Below are 15,841 nucleotides of genomic sequence, written 5' to 3'. Positions count from 1 at the left end.
GTAGAAGGAGTAGTAGTAGTAGTAGTAGTAGTAGCAGCTGTAATAGTAGTAGTAGTTGTTGTTGCAATAGTGTAGTAGTAGTAGTAGTAGTAGTAGTTATTGTTGTTGTAATAGTGTGTAGAAGGAGTAGTGGTAGTAGTAGTAGTAGTAGTAGTAGTTGTTGTAATAGTGTAAAAGGAGTATGAGTAGGAGTAGTAGTAGTAGTTGTAGTTTTTGTTGTAATGGTGTAGAAGGAGTAGTAGTAGTAGTAGTAGTAGTAGTAGTAGTAGTAGTAGTGGTAGTAGTAGTAGTGGTAGAATTAGTATTATTATTATTATTATTAGTAGTAGTATTAGTAGAAGCAGTAGTTGTTGTTGTAATAGTGTAGGAGTAGTAGTAGTAGTAGTAGTAGTAGTAGTAGTAGTAGTAGTAGTAGTAGTTGTTGTTGTTGTAATAGTGTAGAAGGAGTAGGAGTAGTAGTAGTAGTATTAGTTGTTGTTGTTGTTGAAATAGTGTAGAAGGAGTAGTAGTAGTTGTAGTAGTAGTAGTAGTAGTAGTAGTAGTAGTAGTTGTAGTAGTAGTTGTTGTTGTTGTTGTAATAGGGTATAAGGAGTTGTAGTAGTAGTAGCAGTAGTAGAAGTAGTATTAGTAGTAGTAGAAGCTGTAGTAGTAGTAGTTTTTATTGTTGTAATAGTGTAAAAGGACGTAGGATGATTAGTATTAGTAGTAGTAGAAGTATTAGTAGTTGTTACTTGTAGTAGCTGTAGTTGTTGTTGTAATAGTGTATAAGGGGCGTAGTAGTAGTAGTATCAAGTAGTAGTAGTAGTAGTGTTGTTGTTGTTGTAATAGTGTAGTAGGAGAGTAGGAATAGGGTAGTAGTAGTAGTAGTAGTAGTAGTGGTAGTATTGTTATTATAGTAGTAGTAGTTGCTGTAATATTGTAGTAGCTGGATAGGAGTTGGAGGAGGAGTAGTAGTAGTTAGTAGTTTTTAGTTGTAGTGTGGTAGTAGTAGCAGTAGTAGTAGTAGTAGTAGTAGTAGTAGTTTTTATTGTTGTAATAGTGTAAAAGGAGTAGGAGTATTAGTAATTAGTAGTAGTAGAAGTATAGTAGTTGTACTTGTAGTAGCTGTAGTTGTTGTTGTAATAGTGTATAAGGAGGCGTAGTAGTAGTAGTATCAGTAGTAGTATAGTAGTAGTTGTTGTTGTAATAGTGTAGTAGGAGGAAGTAGAATAGGCGTAGTAGTAGTAGTAGTAGAAGTAGTGGTAGTATTAGTATTATATAGTGTAGTAGTAGTTGTTGCTGTAATATTGTAGTAGCTGGAGTAGGAGTTGGAGTAGGAGTAGTAGTAGTAGTAGTAGTTTTAGTTGTAGTAGTGGTAGTAGTAGCAGTAGTAGTAGTAGTAGTAGTAGTAGTAGTAGTAGTAGTAGTAGTTTTAGTTGTAGTAGTAGTAGTAGTAGCAGTAGTAGTATTAGTAGTAATTGTAGTAGTAGATGTTGTTGTAATAGTGTAGTCGGAGGAGTAGGAGTAGGAGGAGGAGTAGTAGTAGTAGTAGTAGTAGTAAAGGTGGTATTATAATAATAATTATTATTATTATTAGTAGTAGTAGTGGCAGTATTAGTAGTAGGCGTAGTAGTAGCAGTAGTAGTAGTAGTAGTTGTTTTTGTAATAGTGTAGTGGGAGGAATAGGAATAGGAGGAGTAGTAGTAGTATTAGTAGTAGTAGTAGTATTAGTAGTAGTTGTAGTAGTAGTATTAGTAGTAGTAGTAGTAGTAGTTGAAGTAGTTGTAGTAGTAGTAGTAGTAGTAGTAGTAGTAGTAGTGGTAGTATTAGTAGTAGTCGTAGTCGTAGTCGTAGTCGTAGTCGTAGTCGTAGTAGTAGTAGTAGTAGTTTTAATAGTGTAGAAGGAGGAGTAGGAGTAGGAGTGGTAGTAATTGTTGTATATTAAAAAATATATATACTCTTCAAGGTATGGGCACTTTCTCTTCTTTGTTTCTTTCATAAAACATACTGAACTAACCCATAACCCAATTCCCTGATACTGCTACTTCTGGTCATCTCTGGAGCAACACAAATCTGACACAAATCATCCACTTTGTCCTACACCAGAGCAATAATACCATTGTCAACACCAAGCATCTGTCCATGAAATCAACTCCATTGGCTGGGAAAATCCCCATGGAATAACACATTTATATTATTCCAATTGATCACATATGGTATCACAACATCAATCAAAGAAAACTAGCGTTAAGTATAACCAATTTTTTGAGGGAAACTGTTCGCATTCCAGACCAATGCTATATGGCCATCATAACCAAGCTTCTTTATTAGCCACATGCTACACAGGGAAAGCCCGTAGTAGAACGTRGATTAAATAAAGCATTCATAAATTGCAAGATCCAAATCGCTTGAACAGGAGTTATGGCAAAGACATCCACAACAAGCATAAGGGGGCATCTTGCTTTGAAACGTAAGAATGACAGGAAAATGTATGTATGCATGAAGTTGAGGTGTGGTGACGACAATTCATTCATTTTACAATGTAATTACATCTGTTTGCCAATAAATGTCAGCTATGATATTTATTTCACGTCATCAGTGAATAATTTCCTTTTATAGATATCTTCAAAACCATACTACGACTATGAGCACTTTCGAACATAATACGCAGCTGCGTCCTTGGGTGTTATTGTAACAGCCAGATTACAAACATTACTAAGAATAAAGTGGGATTGGAGGCCTGACTCAAAGAGACCACACTCGCAAGGCAATTGCATCATGTGGAGAAATCAGTGAGTAATCTGTATTGATAGGTCAACTACTGACTTCTGGGCCAATAAAATCAGACACTGTGTCTCAAAATGACGTGACTGTTAGGATTCAAGTCATAATCATCTCATTCTTTACCTGCTTTCATGGTAATGTGTCTTTGTAGGGCGGGCCAGCCCCTGAAGTGACTCTTATCAACAGTATGCAAGGTTTCCTCTGTGTTGTCTTAGGAAAGCTGCATTATCTCACCAACCCCCACTCTGTCACACCTCTGGGAAGCAGAGGTTCTGTTGTCCTGACATTCTGTAGGTCTGACGTCTGGTTGGACGTTAACTTAACAGTAATGCRATTAGTCAACAACTCAGATTTTGAAGTCAGATGCTTATAAAAGGGTCTTAGCTTTCCCTTCTTTGTTCTTGACCTGAGCTGGTGAGATACACTCTCTCTTTCTCTCTCCACCTCTGGGACTCTTGGGGCATGGCCTTTCAGGCTGACTTCTCTCTCTCTCTCTCTCCCTCTCTGATCATGCCTAGGATAATGTCTTGTAATGCTTGTTAATGCTTAAGCTAATGCCTTCATTCATTTTACAATGTAATTACATCTATTTGCCTTTGATAGACAATTCTTATTTTTTTCGTGATGCTTTATTCCTGTAACTCAACTATAGTCTCTTGCATATTGCTGAATAATTTTTATGGAGTCAGATAAACAGTAGGCTTGTTAACATACAAAGTGCATAGTCTTATCACGGGTCGCATGTGAAGTACAGTTGAAGTCGGAAGTTTACATACACTTAGGTTGGAGTCATTAAAACWAATTTTTCAACCACTCCAAAAATGTCCTGTTATTAATTAACAAACTATAGTTTTGGCAAGTCTGTTAGGACATCTACTTTGTGCATGACACAAGTCATTTTTCCAACAATTGTTTGCAGACAGATTATTTAACTTAAAATTCACTGTATCACAATTCCAGTGGGTCAGAAGTTTACATACACAAAGTTAACTGTGCCTTTTAGCAGCTTGGAAAATTCCAGAAAATGACATCATGGCTTTAGAAGCTTCTGATAGGCTAATTGCCATCATTGGAGTCAATTGGAGGTGTACCTGTTGATGTATTTCAAGGCCTACCTTCAAACTCATTGCCTCTTTGCTTGACATCATGGGAAAATCAAAAGAAATCAGCCAAAATMTTAGAACTCCACAAGTCTGGTTCATCCTTGGGAGCAATTTCAAAATGCCTGAAGGTACCACGTTCATCTGTACAAAAAATAGTACGCAAATATAAACACCATGGGACCAAGCAGCCATCAAACCACTCAGGAAGGAGACACTTTCTGTCTCCCAGAGATGAAAGTACTTTGGTATGAAAAGTGCAAATCAATCCCAGAACAACAGCAAAGGACCTTGTGAAGATGCTGGAGGAAACAGGTACAAAAGTATCTATATCGACATAACCTGAAAGGCCGCTCAGCAAGGAAGAAGCCACTGCTCCAAAACCACCAATAAAAAGCCAAACTACGGTTTGCAACTGCACATGGGGACAAAGATTGTACTTTTTGGAGAAATGTCTTCTGGTTTGATGAAACAAAAATAGAACTGTTTGGCCATAATGACCATCGTTATGTTTGGAGGAAAAAGGGTGAGTCTTGCAAACCGAAGAACACCATCCCAACCATGAAGCACGGTGGTGGCAGCATCATGTTGTGGGGGTGCTTTGCTGCAGGAGGGACTGGTGCCCTTCACAAAATAGATGGCATCATGAGGCAGGAAAATTATGTGGTTATATTGATGCAACATGTCAAGACATCAGTCAGGAAGTTAAAGCTTGGTCGCAAATGGGTCATCCAAATGGACAACGACCCCAAGCATACTTCCAATGTTGTGGCAAAATGGCTTAAGGACAACAAAGTCAAGGTATTGGAGTGGCCATCACAAAGCCCTGACCTCAATCCTATAGACAATTTGTGGGCAGAACTGAAAAAGCGTGTGCGAGCAAGGAGGCCTACAAACCGGACTCAGTTACACCAGCTCTGTCAGGGGGAATAGGCAAAAATTCACCCAACTTATTGTGGGAAGCTTCTGGAAGGCTACCCAAAACATTTGACCCAAGTTAAACAATTTAAAGGCAATGCTACCAAATTCTAATTGAGTGTATGTAAACTTCTGTCSCACTGGGAATGTGATGAAAGAAATAAAAGCTGAAATAAATCATTCTCTCTACTATTTTTCTGACATTTTACATTCTTAAAATAAAGTGGGGATCCTAACTGACCTAAGACGGAATTTTRACGAGGATTAAATGTCAGGAATTGTGAAAAACTGAGTTTAAATGTATTTGGCTAAGGTGTATATACTTCCGACTTCAACTGTATATATAATATGCATACATATCAAATATTACCCCACAACATCTTTTCCATTCAAACTCCTCAATGATTTAAGAATACATCCCAAATGACAATCTATTTCCTATAAAGTGCACTACTTTTTATCATAGCCCCTACCACCCACCACCCCCAAACAGCCCTCGTCAGTAGCTGAAACGCCTCRTCTCACCTGCCTGCCAACTCTGTTGTTGTGGAGCCTCATCCTGGCATGGATGTCCTTGTATGTCTCGCGCGAGTCCAGGAAGTCCCTGGAGAACTTCTCCCCAAAGTCCACGTCGGGGCTACAGCCTCCCCACTCCCAGGAGTCCTGAGGCCCGGGCAGGTCTGCAGGGAAGTGCTCCATGACTCCGTGCACCATGCCCTTCCCCCGGTGGATGGCCTCCAGCTGCAACCGGTTCAGTTTGATGCGGAAAGCCTCCTCGTCGCCTCTCCGCTTCTCGTCGCAGCCGCACGCCTTCAGCTTCCCCATGGAGCAGGCATTGGACACGGCGTGGACCACGCCCGCTGACGCGATGGCGTATGCGAACGCGCTCTCTCGGAAACCTGCAAGAGATGAAGAGAAAGAAAAGATTAACAACAGAGTTACTATCCTGTTATAGTCCTTTTGATTCCTACTGCACATACAGTACAGTGCAGTAGATGACTATCTGTGGAGCTATACAGAAGTCCAAMGAGCCCTGATGGGTTTTTGAGATACACTGCAGTACCCGTATAAACCCCCACCCTTCCTCACAGCACAACAGAGGCAGAAACATCTGGGACAATAGCAATTAAGCCCAAACACTTGCATGTCTCCAGGCCCAGGGGCTGAGAGTGAACAAACCCCCACCATCCTTTCAACATAAGGATCTGACAGTGATCATTAACAGGGCTGGAAGTGGCCGGTGGTGGTGCAGCAGATGTGAGCACTGTATTGTTAATCCCCTTTAAAGCTCTCCCTTTATTGAGCTCTCCAGCATGTTTACAATTAACCTGGCTACTGTTGGAAACCGTTTGATCTGCCTGCCAAATCACACACAGCAGCCGCACGGCGTCTCAGCCCTAATCAGGCCAGTATGGGCTGCTCTGTCATGCCATGCATGTTATGGGRGACGCAGCAAGGCAGAACAAAAAGAAATAGCAGAAAGTTACCAGTACGAGTGTTTAAAAATTATGCTTTTTTTCAGAAATCCTGGTTAAAGGATTTCGGATTTCCTGCTTATTGCTTTCTGATTCCGGGAATCTTCCAACATGGATTTCTGGAAAACCTGGAAATATTGGGAAAGTTACCAGAATTTTGCAACACTTGCCAGTACATACTGTAAATACGCCCACATAAATACATATTATTCTACACATCTTTGAGAGAAGGCTTCACATGTGTAAGGCGATTTTGAGGACCTTCCTCGTGTTGTTCGTGCAGAATCCTAACATTGTTACAGCAACTTAATAGACCTAGAGTTTCTCTGTCCAGTACTGCCCATTTCAAGGGTTACAGGGTAACATACAGAGCATATTCACCACAGGTGTCTGTCTATACTGTACTCTCCTTAGTGATCAGAGCTAATAGCCTGTAACCATGCCTCCCCGAGTTCCTGTAAAACCAGCCCTTCTCAGAATCACTTACAGAAGACAAAACAAAGTGCTGTAAAAGAAACATGTGTAGAACATACTCAAGACATTAAAGGGGAAATCTGCAGTTGCTACATCCATTTTTAGGCTTATAAATTAATGAAATTTACTAATTGATTCTTGAATATGACTTATTAATGCCTCATGACCTTAGTTCAACTGTCGTAGATGTGAATAAACACTATATTAAAACATGGTTAAAACTATAAGTGTGATATCATGAATGGTAAGTCCTTGCATCCGTAGCCCTGCCTATGAATTTGAGAGTGGTTGCATTTCTCCAGCTCCAACCCTCAGCTTTTTACTGAAACGGGTGGGGATTACGATTTGGGATTGTTTCAACTGCTTACAGTTTGAGGAAAAACGGTATTACTACAAACAGCCCAATTTGTCACTATTGTYGAGATGCTCAGTGTTACTTATCCTGTGTTATTTCAACTTGTGATATTTGTAACAATGATTTTCTTACTTTTTGATGACAAAAAGTAGACYTGATCGAGACAGAATTCGATTGATGACATTTTTATAATTTAAAAACTCCCAATTGTAACTGTTATTATTAAATATGTATAGGTATACAGTATCAATTAGAAATTACATTTGGAGACAAAAAAAAGTGCCGAAGTTTGAACAAATCCTAAACTGGCCATGACCCCAGTTCAATGCATATTGGGACTTGTAAAGAAAAGCCTTAAAGAAAAGCATCCCAAGGGTATAGAGGATAGATAAGATATAGTCGATGACGTTCCATTGATCATCCCCTATTCACTCACTCATGCACACGCACGTACACACYCACACACACACACAGTCGTTTTTCCGCCTCTCCAACTCCCCATGATTCCATGGGGGACGGAGGACGGCACTTAGATGCAGCCCAGAGACACAGACATGAAAATGCTGTTTTAGATTTCCTCCCTAGCAGGCTGAGGCGAGAGACCTGGAACAAATCAATCTAACAAATAATTTAAAGTGAGAGGCACGCCCGGCTGAACTGATGGCTGAGGAAGTGGGAAAATGAATTAAAGATTAAAGAAAACTGTCACTTTGTGTTACAGAAACCAACTAAACAGGTTTATGTATTACCACTGAGAGTTGGGAAAGTGCTGAGAGCAAATTCACAGCACTTGCACTGGCAGAGAGTAAAAGCATTAGCCAGGCCTCGAGAAGGCTCACTTTATGTGTCTAACTGGCTTTGTAGCCTAGTTTTAATTCAGACTAACGTAGAAATATGGCCCCATAAAGTATGTCAGAATAAATCAACAAGCAGATACATGTTTGAGGTAAAGAGGATATGTTTCCTGTAGTAAAATTAGATATCCAAACAAACAATTAGATAGGGCATGCATAATATGCTGCATGTGCAAAACCCACTCATAAAAGCTTCTAAACAAAAACTTGCATTAGCTTAATAGCTTCATATCTGTCGTTTCGCTACTGTATTTCCTACTGTATGTTTGTTTACATAGTACAAGAAAATATGTTTCATATAATGCAACTATGTAACGAAATATTCATTCAAAGTAAGCATTTCTTAGCGGATGAATCAACTCATTTAAAAARGGTTGTTTTTGCCTCAGGCAAAACATACCCATCCATAACCAAATGCCAGAAATCCAACAACAAACGCTGTGTGTAAAGTGAATGAGTAAAGGGGGACGTGTGGGATAGGTCCCAAATGGTATCCTATTCCCTTTATAGGGTAATACGTTTTACAAGTAGGGCACTATAGGGAATAGGGTGCCACTTGGGATGCAGATGTGAGAATCAGAAGCACCTTTTTTAACTCAGGAGGGGACCCTACCCCATACCGTCTGTTAGGTGACTCACCTCGTTTGAAAACCACACTATCGTATGGGATCTTGTTCCTGGTCTCCAGGCTGGAGCAGTTCCACCTGTGTCCTCTGAACTGGTGCTGGCACTCATGGATGGCGATCTGGATCCCTTGGATGGCCGAGGCGGTGACGTCGGGGTTTCTCATGCACACCTCCAGTTGTCTGTGGTTCAGTCCAGGCAGGMTCAAGCACACGGTGTTYGCYTTGAGAATGGGGTCGATATTGGGGATTTTCAGCCCGAGAATCTTGTTGGAATCTACCCTGGAACACAGAAGGTTTGATGTTAAGGTGTGTCTGTACTGTAGCACATGATTGATACCTCTGTGGCATGTAAATCATTTGTAACAACTGTCATTTACATGACAGGAGTCAGGTGTTTTACAGTATTACACTTCTGAGAGTTTATGGTTGTAAATAGTTTCTGACAGTATTGACTCATGAAGTAGTTGAAGGTCGAAAAGTGGCACGTTGTACATTGAGGAAATGAAAAATTCAGTTTTAATGATTTTATTGTTATGTATTCTAAAATATATTGCCTGTTGCACACACACACACACACACACACACGGCAGCACATGGGGGCGCGAGCACACACACACACCAGTCATTCTCAGGAAGTTCATTACATAAATATCCATTTGTGCAATCATTCATATTGGCAGAGTTGTTACTGTAATCCCAGTACTGATCAAAGAAACATGTTTATGAAATGTCATTGATAAAAAAAACAGATTTCATTTCTACAACTCATTTTACCATGTCTCAAAGCACTCTGGGACATCAAACTTTAAGTCTCGCAGTCTGATATTGAATGAAGGGGCATGTCACCAGAGAGGACGGACACCATGTTAACAAGAATGGAAAATAAACACTCAGTTCAAAAGTGTGGGATAACTTTTTAGAGTCATTGAAAATTCCTAAGAGCAAATTCCCATTACTTTGATTCTGAGTAGAAAAGTACTTGGGAACATTGGGAACATTTATGTAAATGATGATAGATATGTAGTCTGTCTGTGATACAGCATCCTCATCAGTAAAACAGTTATGCAGAAGTAAACATTTGATATCCCTTTAAATCAACTTTGGGTTATTACAATAGCCTAAGCAGGATACCGACACTGACCCAGTATGGAACTAATATCGTTTTTTGTTGTTGCTGCTTACATCTCATAAAAACCTCCATGTGCATTACATTATCATGCAAAGAGTCTGATCTTTAGGACAGTAAAGTTAGTCATCATGTCAATAATATACTTATTACTCAGTTATGACAAACTCATATAATGCTAAATGAACATGATTTGTGAAGTTAAAGTTGCTCTGAGTTATTTATTGTACAGTACTTAATTGCACAATATGATTTGTGAACAAGAGCAATGCCTACAAGGAACCTACAGTGATTGTGCCAACATAGACGACAGTGTAAACTGTAGCTAGGTGCTGCAAAATGTAAATAAAATCACAGCCGAATATAATGTAGCAACTGTAGGTTGTAATGTGGTGCAAACTTTAGATAAACACTGGCACATTCATTATTGTATTAACTTATGAGTATATATTGAAGATGAATGACTACACCAGCAAAAGTAAAAGACTACTATTCAAAGAAATCTTCAGGTAAAATATTTAAGTAAGTAAATGAAACTTCTCAACTCACCTTTGATTGAACATAGTGATTGCCATCACAAGACATATTAGGCGGCAGAACGAGAAATCCATTGTATCGCTTGTTTTTGACAAAAGATAAGAAATGACATAGAGCGTGTATAACAAGTTATATGTCCCTCTAATATCTGTCCACTCCAGAGTTCCGGGGGACGCGCTTTTGAGGATGACAGGTCTTGAGCTCAAGTATGGATCTGATTTGAGAACTGATAAAAGACTGACAAAGTGCTGGATGTACCTAACGACTGCAGGACAAGTCATTCAAAGAACGACAGAGTTTGACTGCACTATCTGTCAACTTATTGAATGAAGATAATACGTTGGAAGAGAGACGACTAAACACGCTTGCATGCTATCGCACATCTGCACAATTGTACGACAGCTCCGCCAAGATATTTGCATTGGAATACATCCGAAAGTCGTGGGTGTACTAATAGCGCGCTATCTGGAGTCTCGTTGACTTGTGATGATTTGCTTGTACTGATAGCATTCTAAACTGCACCACTTAGCATTTTGCCAGCCCACCTCTACGTCACTCAGAGTAACTAATAGCGGCAGAGGAGGACAACCCACCGACTGGGCACACACTGGTTGAATCAATGTTGTTTCCACATCATTTTAACAAAATGATGTTGAACCAACGTGGAATAGATGTTGAATTTATGTCTGTGCCCAGTAGGGACTGGGCATAAACTGGTTGAATCAACGTTGTTTCAACTTCATTTGTTAATGTATTGTGACATGGGAAATACGTTGGATTTGCAAAACGTCATGCATTTAAACTGTTGTTTTGAGGGTGAAATTTCAACCACAGGGTTATGTCATCATGGTAACCAATTTTCAACATGTTGTTTTGAGGGTACATTTTAAACAATGTCAGATCTTGAACATTATATCCACTATCAGAAAAAAACTATAGGCTGGGCAGCACCTCCTACTGGAGAGTTGATCTAAGAACTTATAAGTCATATATCAAGTATTCTATTTAGGCCTATATTCATGGTTTTCATTGAGAAATGTGCTAGCTAATGCCAGACAACATTGCCATCTGTCTAAAGTACATTTGACAACACGATGATAACAGCAAAGTTGTTTCCTACTAAATATGTGCCTACTTTAGCAATGTCATTGTAGTCCCGAGGCCCTATAATGTAATTTAGAGAACACGTTCTACTTTTGAGCATCATATATGCTTGCGGAGTCTGTAGAATAWTGACAACATTGGCAACTATGCGACCGAGTGACGGAGGTGAAACCCATGAATAGCATTTGCGAAGTCATCAACCGCTATTGCTTCAATTCAACTCAGAGTTCAACTAAAAATAGACAATACTTATAGGCCTAGGGTTTCAAGCTTTGGTTGATTTCAAATGTAATCTTCAAGTTAATAATGAATATGTTGGATTCACGTCTCCATCGCAATTAAAAATCTAAGTCAAAGAATAGGACTAAATCAAATCAAACTTTATTAAAAGTGCATTWAAAAGTTTGATTTCATTCGATTTGGTCCTATTCTTGAACTTTTGGTTTAGATGGAGACGMGAATTGAACGTATCGATTGTTCATTTGTAGACAAACTGGATATTGAATTGTGAATTGTGTCAAAATCTAAAGTTGTTCAAAGCCATGTGATATTACTCATCTTGGGCTTTTACGAGAGTGAAAAAAAARAAAAATATATGAATAATAACCTTTAGCCACCAGTGTATTCTGGCAATGTGAAGTCACAACAAGAGCTCATATGGTCTGAACTAGGGGGGCTCTATAAGACTGGCGGTAGATATACTCTATTGCAAAGGTCCCACTATCTTCTTCAGTCTGCTGCAGTTAACCACCACTGTGAGCCATTACAACTGAGTCACTATTCTGCTATATTGCTCATATATTGCTTTCCTCAGGTCAGATTCAGTACAGTGGACACATTTCCTCTCTGAGGATAAATAGCAAGATGTTGCAAGCTCAAGAAAAACAAAAAATACTGCTTCCATCTGGTGGGCTGTGGTTTTCTGCCAAGCAGAACTGCTGTCAGGATTCTAACACACGGAGCCTAATTGTTTCCCATTATTCACTGGCGAATACATTTTCTGTTCAATTAAATGTATCATAAGTGACATGGGGAAAAAATGGTTTTGTCCCAAGTCAGCCAAGTGTACTTCTAACTTACAAAATGAGTTGCTTTACTCAAATGACTCAAGGCAATCGGTTTCCTGAAATCGTCWGTGTCCTGTCCTGACACACTGTATTCATATTGCAGGATAGGCCCTATATATTCACTCATTTGAATACTCCCCAATATAATTTATTGTCAGTTATAATGATACATCCCACCTCTTCTGTCCACCTATCATTGTCTTGAAGTTACAGTGACTTCAGAAAGTCATAACAACCCTTGACTTTCTCCACATTTTCTTGCGTTACAGCCTGATTTGAAATTGATTAAATTGAGATTATTGTGTCACTGATCGACACACAGTACCCCATAATGTCAAAGTGGACTATTTTTAATTTTTTTATTTTTTTTTACAGATTTAATTTGAAATGAAAAGCCTCAAATCTTGAGTTAATAATATTTCAAGCCCTTTGTTATGGCAAGCCTAAAATAAGTTACAATAATAAGTAGCATAAGCTCATAGTGATGTTAACATGATTTTTGAATGACGACCCATCTCTGTACACCCAACATACAATTATCTGTAAGGTCCTCAGATCGAGAAGTGAATTTTCAAACACAGATTCAACCACAAAGACCAGGAAGGTTTTCCATGCCTCGTAAGAAGGGCCATATTGGTAGAGGGTAAAATAAAAAAGCAGAACACATAAATATCCTTTTGAGCAACGGGTGATAGGTAAACATGAGGATGGATCAACAACATTGTAGTTACTCCACAATACTAACCTAATGAATACGTGAAAGGAATATCAAATCAAATCAATTATTATATAAGCCCTTCGGATCAATCAGCCGATATTCTCAAAGTTGCTGTACAGAAACCCAGCCTAAACACCCAACAGCAAGCCAATACAGGTGTAGAAGCACGGTGGCTAGGAAAAACTCCCTAGAAAGGCCAAAACCTAGGAAGAAACCTAGAGAGGAACCGAGGCTATGAGGGTGACCAGTCCTCTTCTGGCTGTGCCGGGTGGAGATTATAACAACATGGCCAAGAGTTCAAATGTTCATAAAATGACAGCTGGATGGTCAAATATAAATAATTCACAGTAGTTGTCGAGGGTGCAGCAGGTCAGCACCTCAGGAGTAAATGTCAGTTGGGCATTTTCAATAGCCGATCCTAAGATATCCTCTACGCTTCCTGCCGGTCTAGAAGAGTTGAAAACAGCAGTCTGGGACAATGGCTTAGCCACGTCCGCGTGAACAGGTCAGGGTTCCATAGCCGCCAGGCAGAACATTGAACACCTGGGCAGCAGCAGCCACCGCCAGGTGACTGGGGACAGCAAGGAAGTCAATCTCCATGCCAGGGTAGTCCTGAACGCAACTGGTCTAGGCTCAGGTCCTACCCGAGCAGAGAGAAAGAAAGAGAGAAGGATGAGAATTATGGAGAGAGCATACTTAAAATTCCACACAGTACACACGGATCTAACCAAGGAGAAGTCAGTCCACGATATAACAAACTGGACCCTAGCCCCACCGACACGACTTAAACTACTGCAGCAATAAATACTGGAGGCTGAGAAGCCGGAGGGGTCAGGGAGACACTGTGGCCCCATACCGATGATTACCACCCGGACAGGGCCAAACACGGGAGCGCATTCATAACCCACCCACTCTTTCCAAGCACAGCCCCCCAGAAACTACGAGATACTCTTCAACCACAGCTTTACCATCCTGAGACGAAAGCGCGGAAGTACTGAAGCCACAAAGATCTCCGCCACGGCACAGACCAAGGGGGAGCGCCAACGCAGACAGGAAGATCACATCAGTGACTCAACCCACTCAATGACGCCACCCCTCCTAGGGACGGCAATGAAAGACACCAGTAAGCCAGTAACTCAGCCCCTGTAATAGGGTTAGAGGCAGAGAATCCCCGTAGAAGAGGGAACCGGGCCAGGCAGAGACAGCAAGGGCGGTTCGTTGCTCCAGAGTCTTTCCGTTCACCCTTCACACTCCTGGGCCAGACTACACTCAATCATCTGACCTACTGAAGAGATAAGTTTCAGTAAAGACTTAAGGTTGAGACGAGCTGCGTCCTCACATGGGTAGAGACCATTCTCATAAAATGGATGATCTATAGGAGAAAGCCCTGCTCAGCTGTTTGCTTAGAAATTCTAGGGACAATTAGGAGGCCTGCGTATTGTGACCGTAGGTACGTCTGTAGGTATGTACGGCAGGACCAACTCGGACAAAGATAGGTAGGAGCAAGCCCATGTACGCTTTGTAGGTTAACAGTAAACCTTGAAATCAGCCCTTGCCTTAACAGGCGAAGCCAGTGTGTAGGGAGGCTAGCACTGAGGTTAATATGATCAAATTTTTTGGTTTCTAGTCAGGATTCTAGCAGCCGATATTTAGCCTAACTGAGAGTTTATTTAGTGCTTTATCGGGTAGCCGGAAAGTAGAGGCGATTCCAGTAGTCTAACTAGAAGTAACAAGCATGGATTTATTTCTCTGCATCATTTTGGACAGAAGTTCGGATTTTTGCAAGTTACGTAGATGGAAAAAAGCTGTCCTTGAAACAGTCTTGATATGTTCGTCAACAAGAGAGATCAGGGTCCAGAAGTAACACCGAGGTCCTTTCACAGTTTATTTGAGACGACTTTACAACATTAGATAATTGTTAGATTCAACAGAAGATCTTCTTTGTTCTTGGGAACGACTAACAAGCATCTCTGTTTTGTCCGAGTTTAAAAGTAGCACGTTTTCAGCCATCACTTCCTTATGTCTGAAACACAGGCTTTCTAGCGAGGGCAATGTTCATTTGAAATGTACAGCTAGTGTGTCATCGCATAGCTAGTGAAAGTTAACATTATGTTCTCGAATGACATCCCAAGAGGTAAAATATATAGTAAAAAATAATAGTGGTCCTAAACAGGAACCATTGAGGAGAACACCGAAATGTACAGTTGATTTGTCAGAGGAAAACCATCACAGGCAATTGTATTTTGAAACTGATAATCTTTTCCGAAGAAAATCTAACCGGCCAGCGAACTTGGTCCGTGGTGAGACCATTTTGTGTCTTTATGGTTTTTTCTCTCCAAAAGAATGTGGTGATCGATGTATCAAAGGCAGCACTAAGGTGTAGTAGCACGAGGACAGATGCAGAGCATCGGTCTGACGCCATTAAAAGGTCATTTACCACCTTCACAAGTGCAGTCTCAGTGCTATGATGGGGTCTAAAACCAGACTGAAGCATTTCATATACTTGTTTTGCTTCAGGAAGGCAGTGAGTTGCTGCGCAACGCTTTTCATTTTTTTTGAGAGGAATGAAGATTCGATATAGAGCCAATAGTTTTTTATTTTCTGGGTCAAGGTTTGGTTTTCAAGAGAGCTTTATTACTGCCACTTTAGTGGTTGGTACACATCCGGTGGATAGAGACCGTTTATTATGTTCACATAGGAGGCCAGCAACAGGAAGCAGCTCTT

General features: G+C 40.3%; 1 protein-coding gene across 1 annotated transcript in view; it reads right to left on the bottom strand.

Moving 5' to 3' along the window:
* LOC111974092 (protein Wnt-10a-like) overlaps nucleotides 1–10,701 on the bottom strand; it is a 28,972-nt gene extending 18,271 nt beyond the window's left edge. The window contains exons 1-3 of the mRNA XM_024001639.3: nucleotides 10,241–10,701; nucleotides 8,579–8,844; nucleotides 5,307–5,680 (exon numbers count right to left, since the gene is read on the bottom strand). Coding sequence (XP_023857407.1) covers nucleotides 5,307–5,680; nucleotides 8,579–8,844; nucleotides 10,241–10,509 — 909 coding nt within the window. The 5' untranslated portion in view covers nucleotides 10,510–10,701. The remainder of the gene's footprint in view (nucleotides 1–5,306; nucleotides 5,681–8,578; nucleotides 8,845–10,240) is intronic.
* Nucleotides 10,702–15,841: the final 5,140 nt, after the last annotated feature.

The sequence above is a fragment of the Salvelinus sp. IW2-2015 genome, linkage group LG2, assembly GCF_002910315.2.
Source record: "Salvelinus sp. IW2-2015 linkage group LG2, ASM291031v2, whole genome shotgun sequence".
Classification (NCBI taxonomy): Eukaryota; Metazoa; Chordata; class Actinopteri; order Salmoniformes; family Salmonidae; genus Salvelinus; species Salvelinus sp. IW2-2015.
This window is presented reverse-complemented; position numbering and strand designations above follow the sequence as displayed.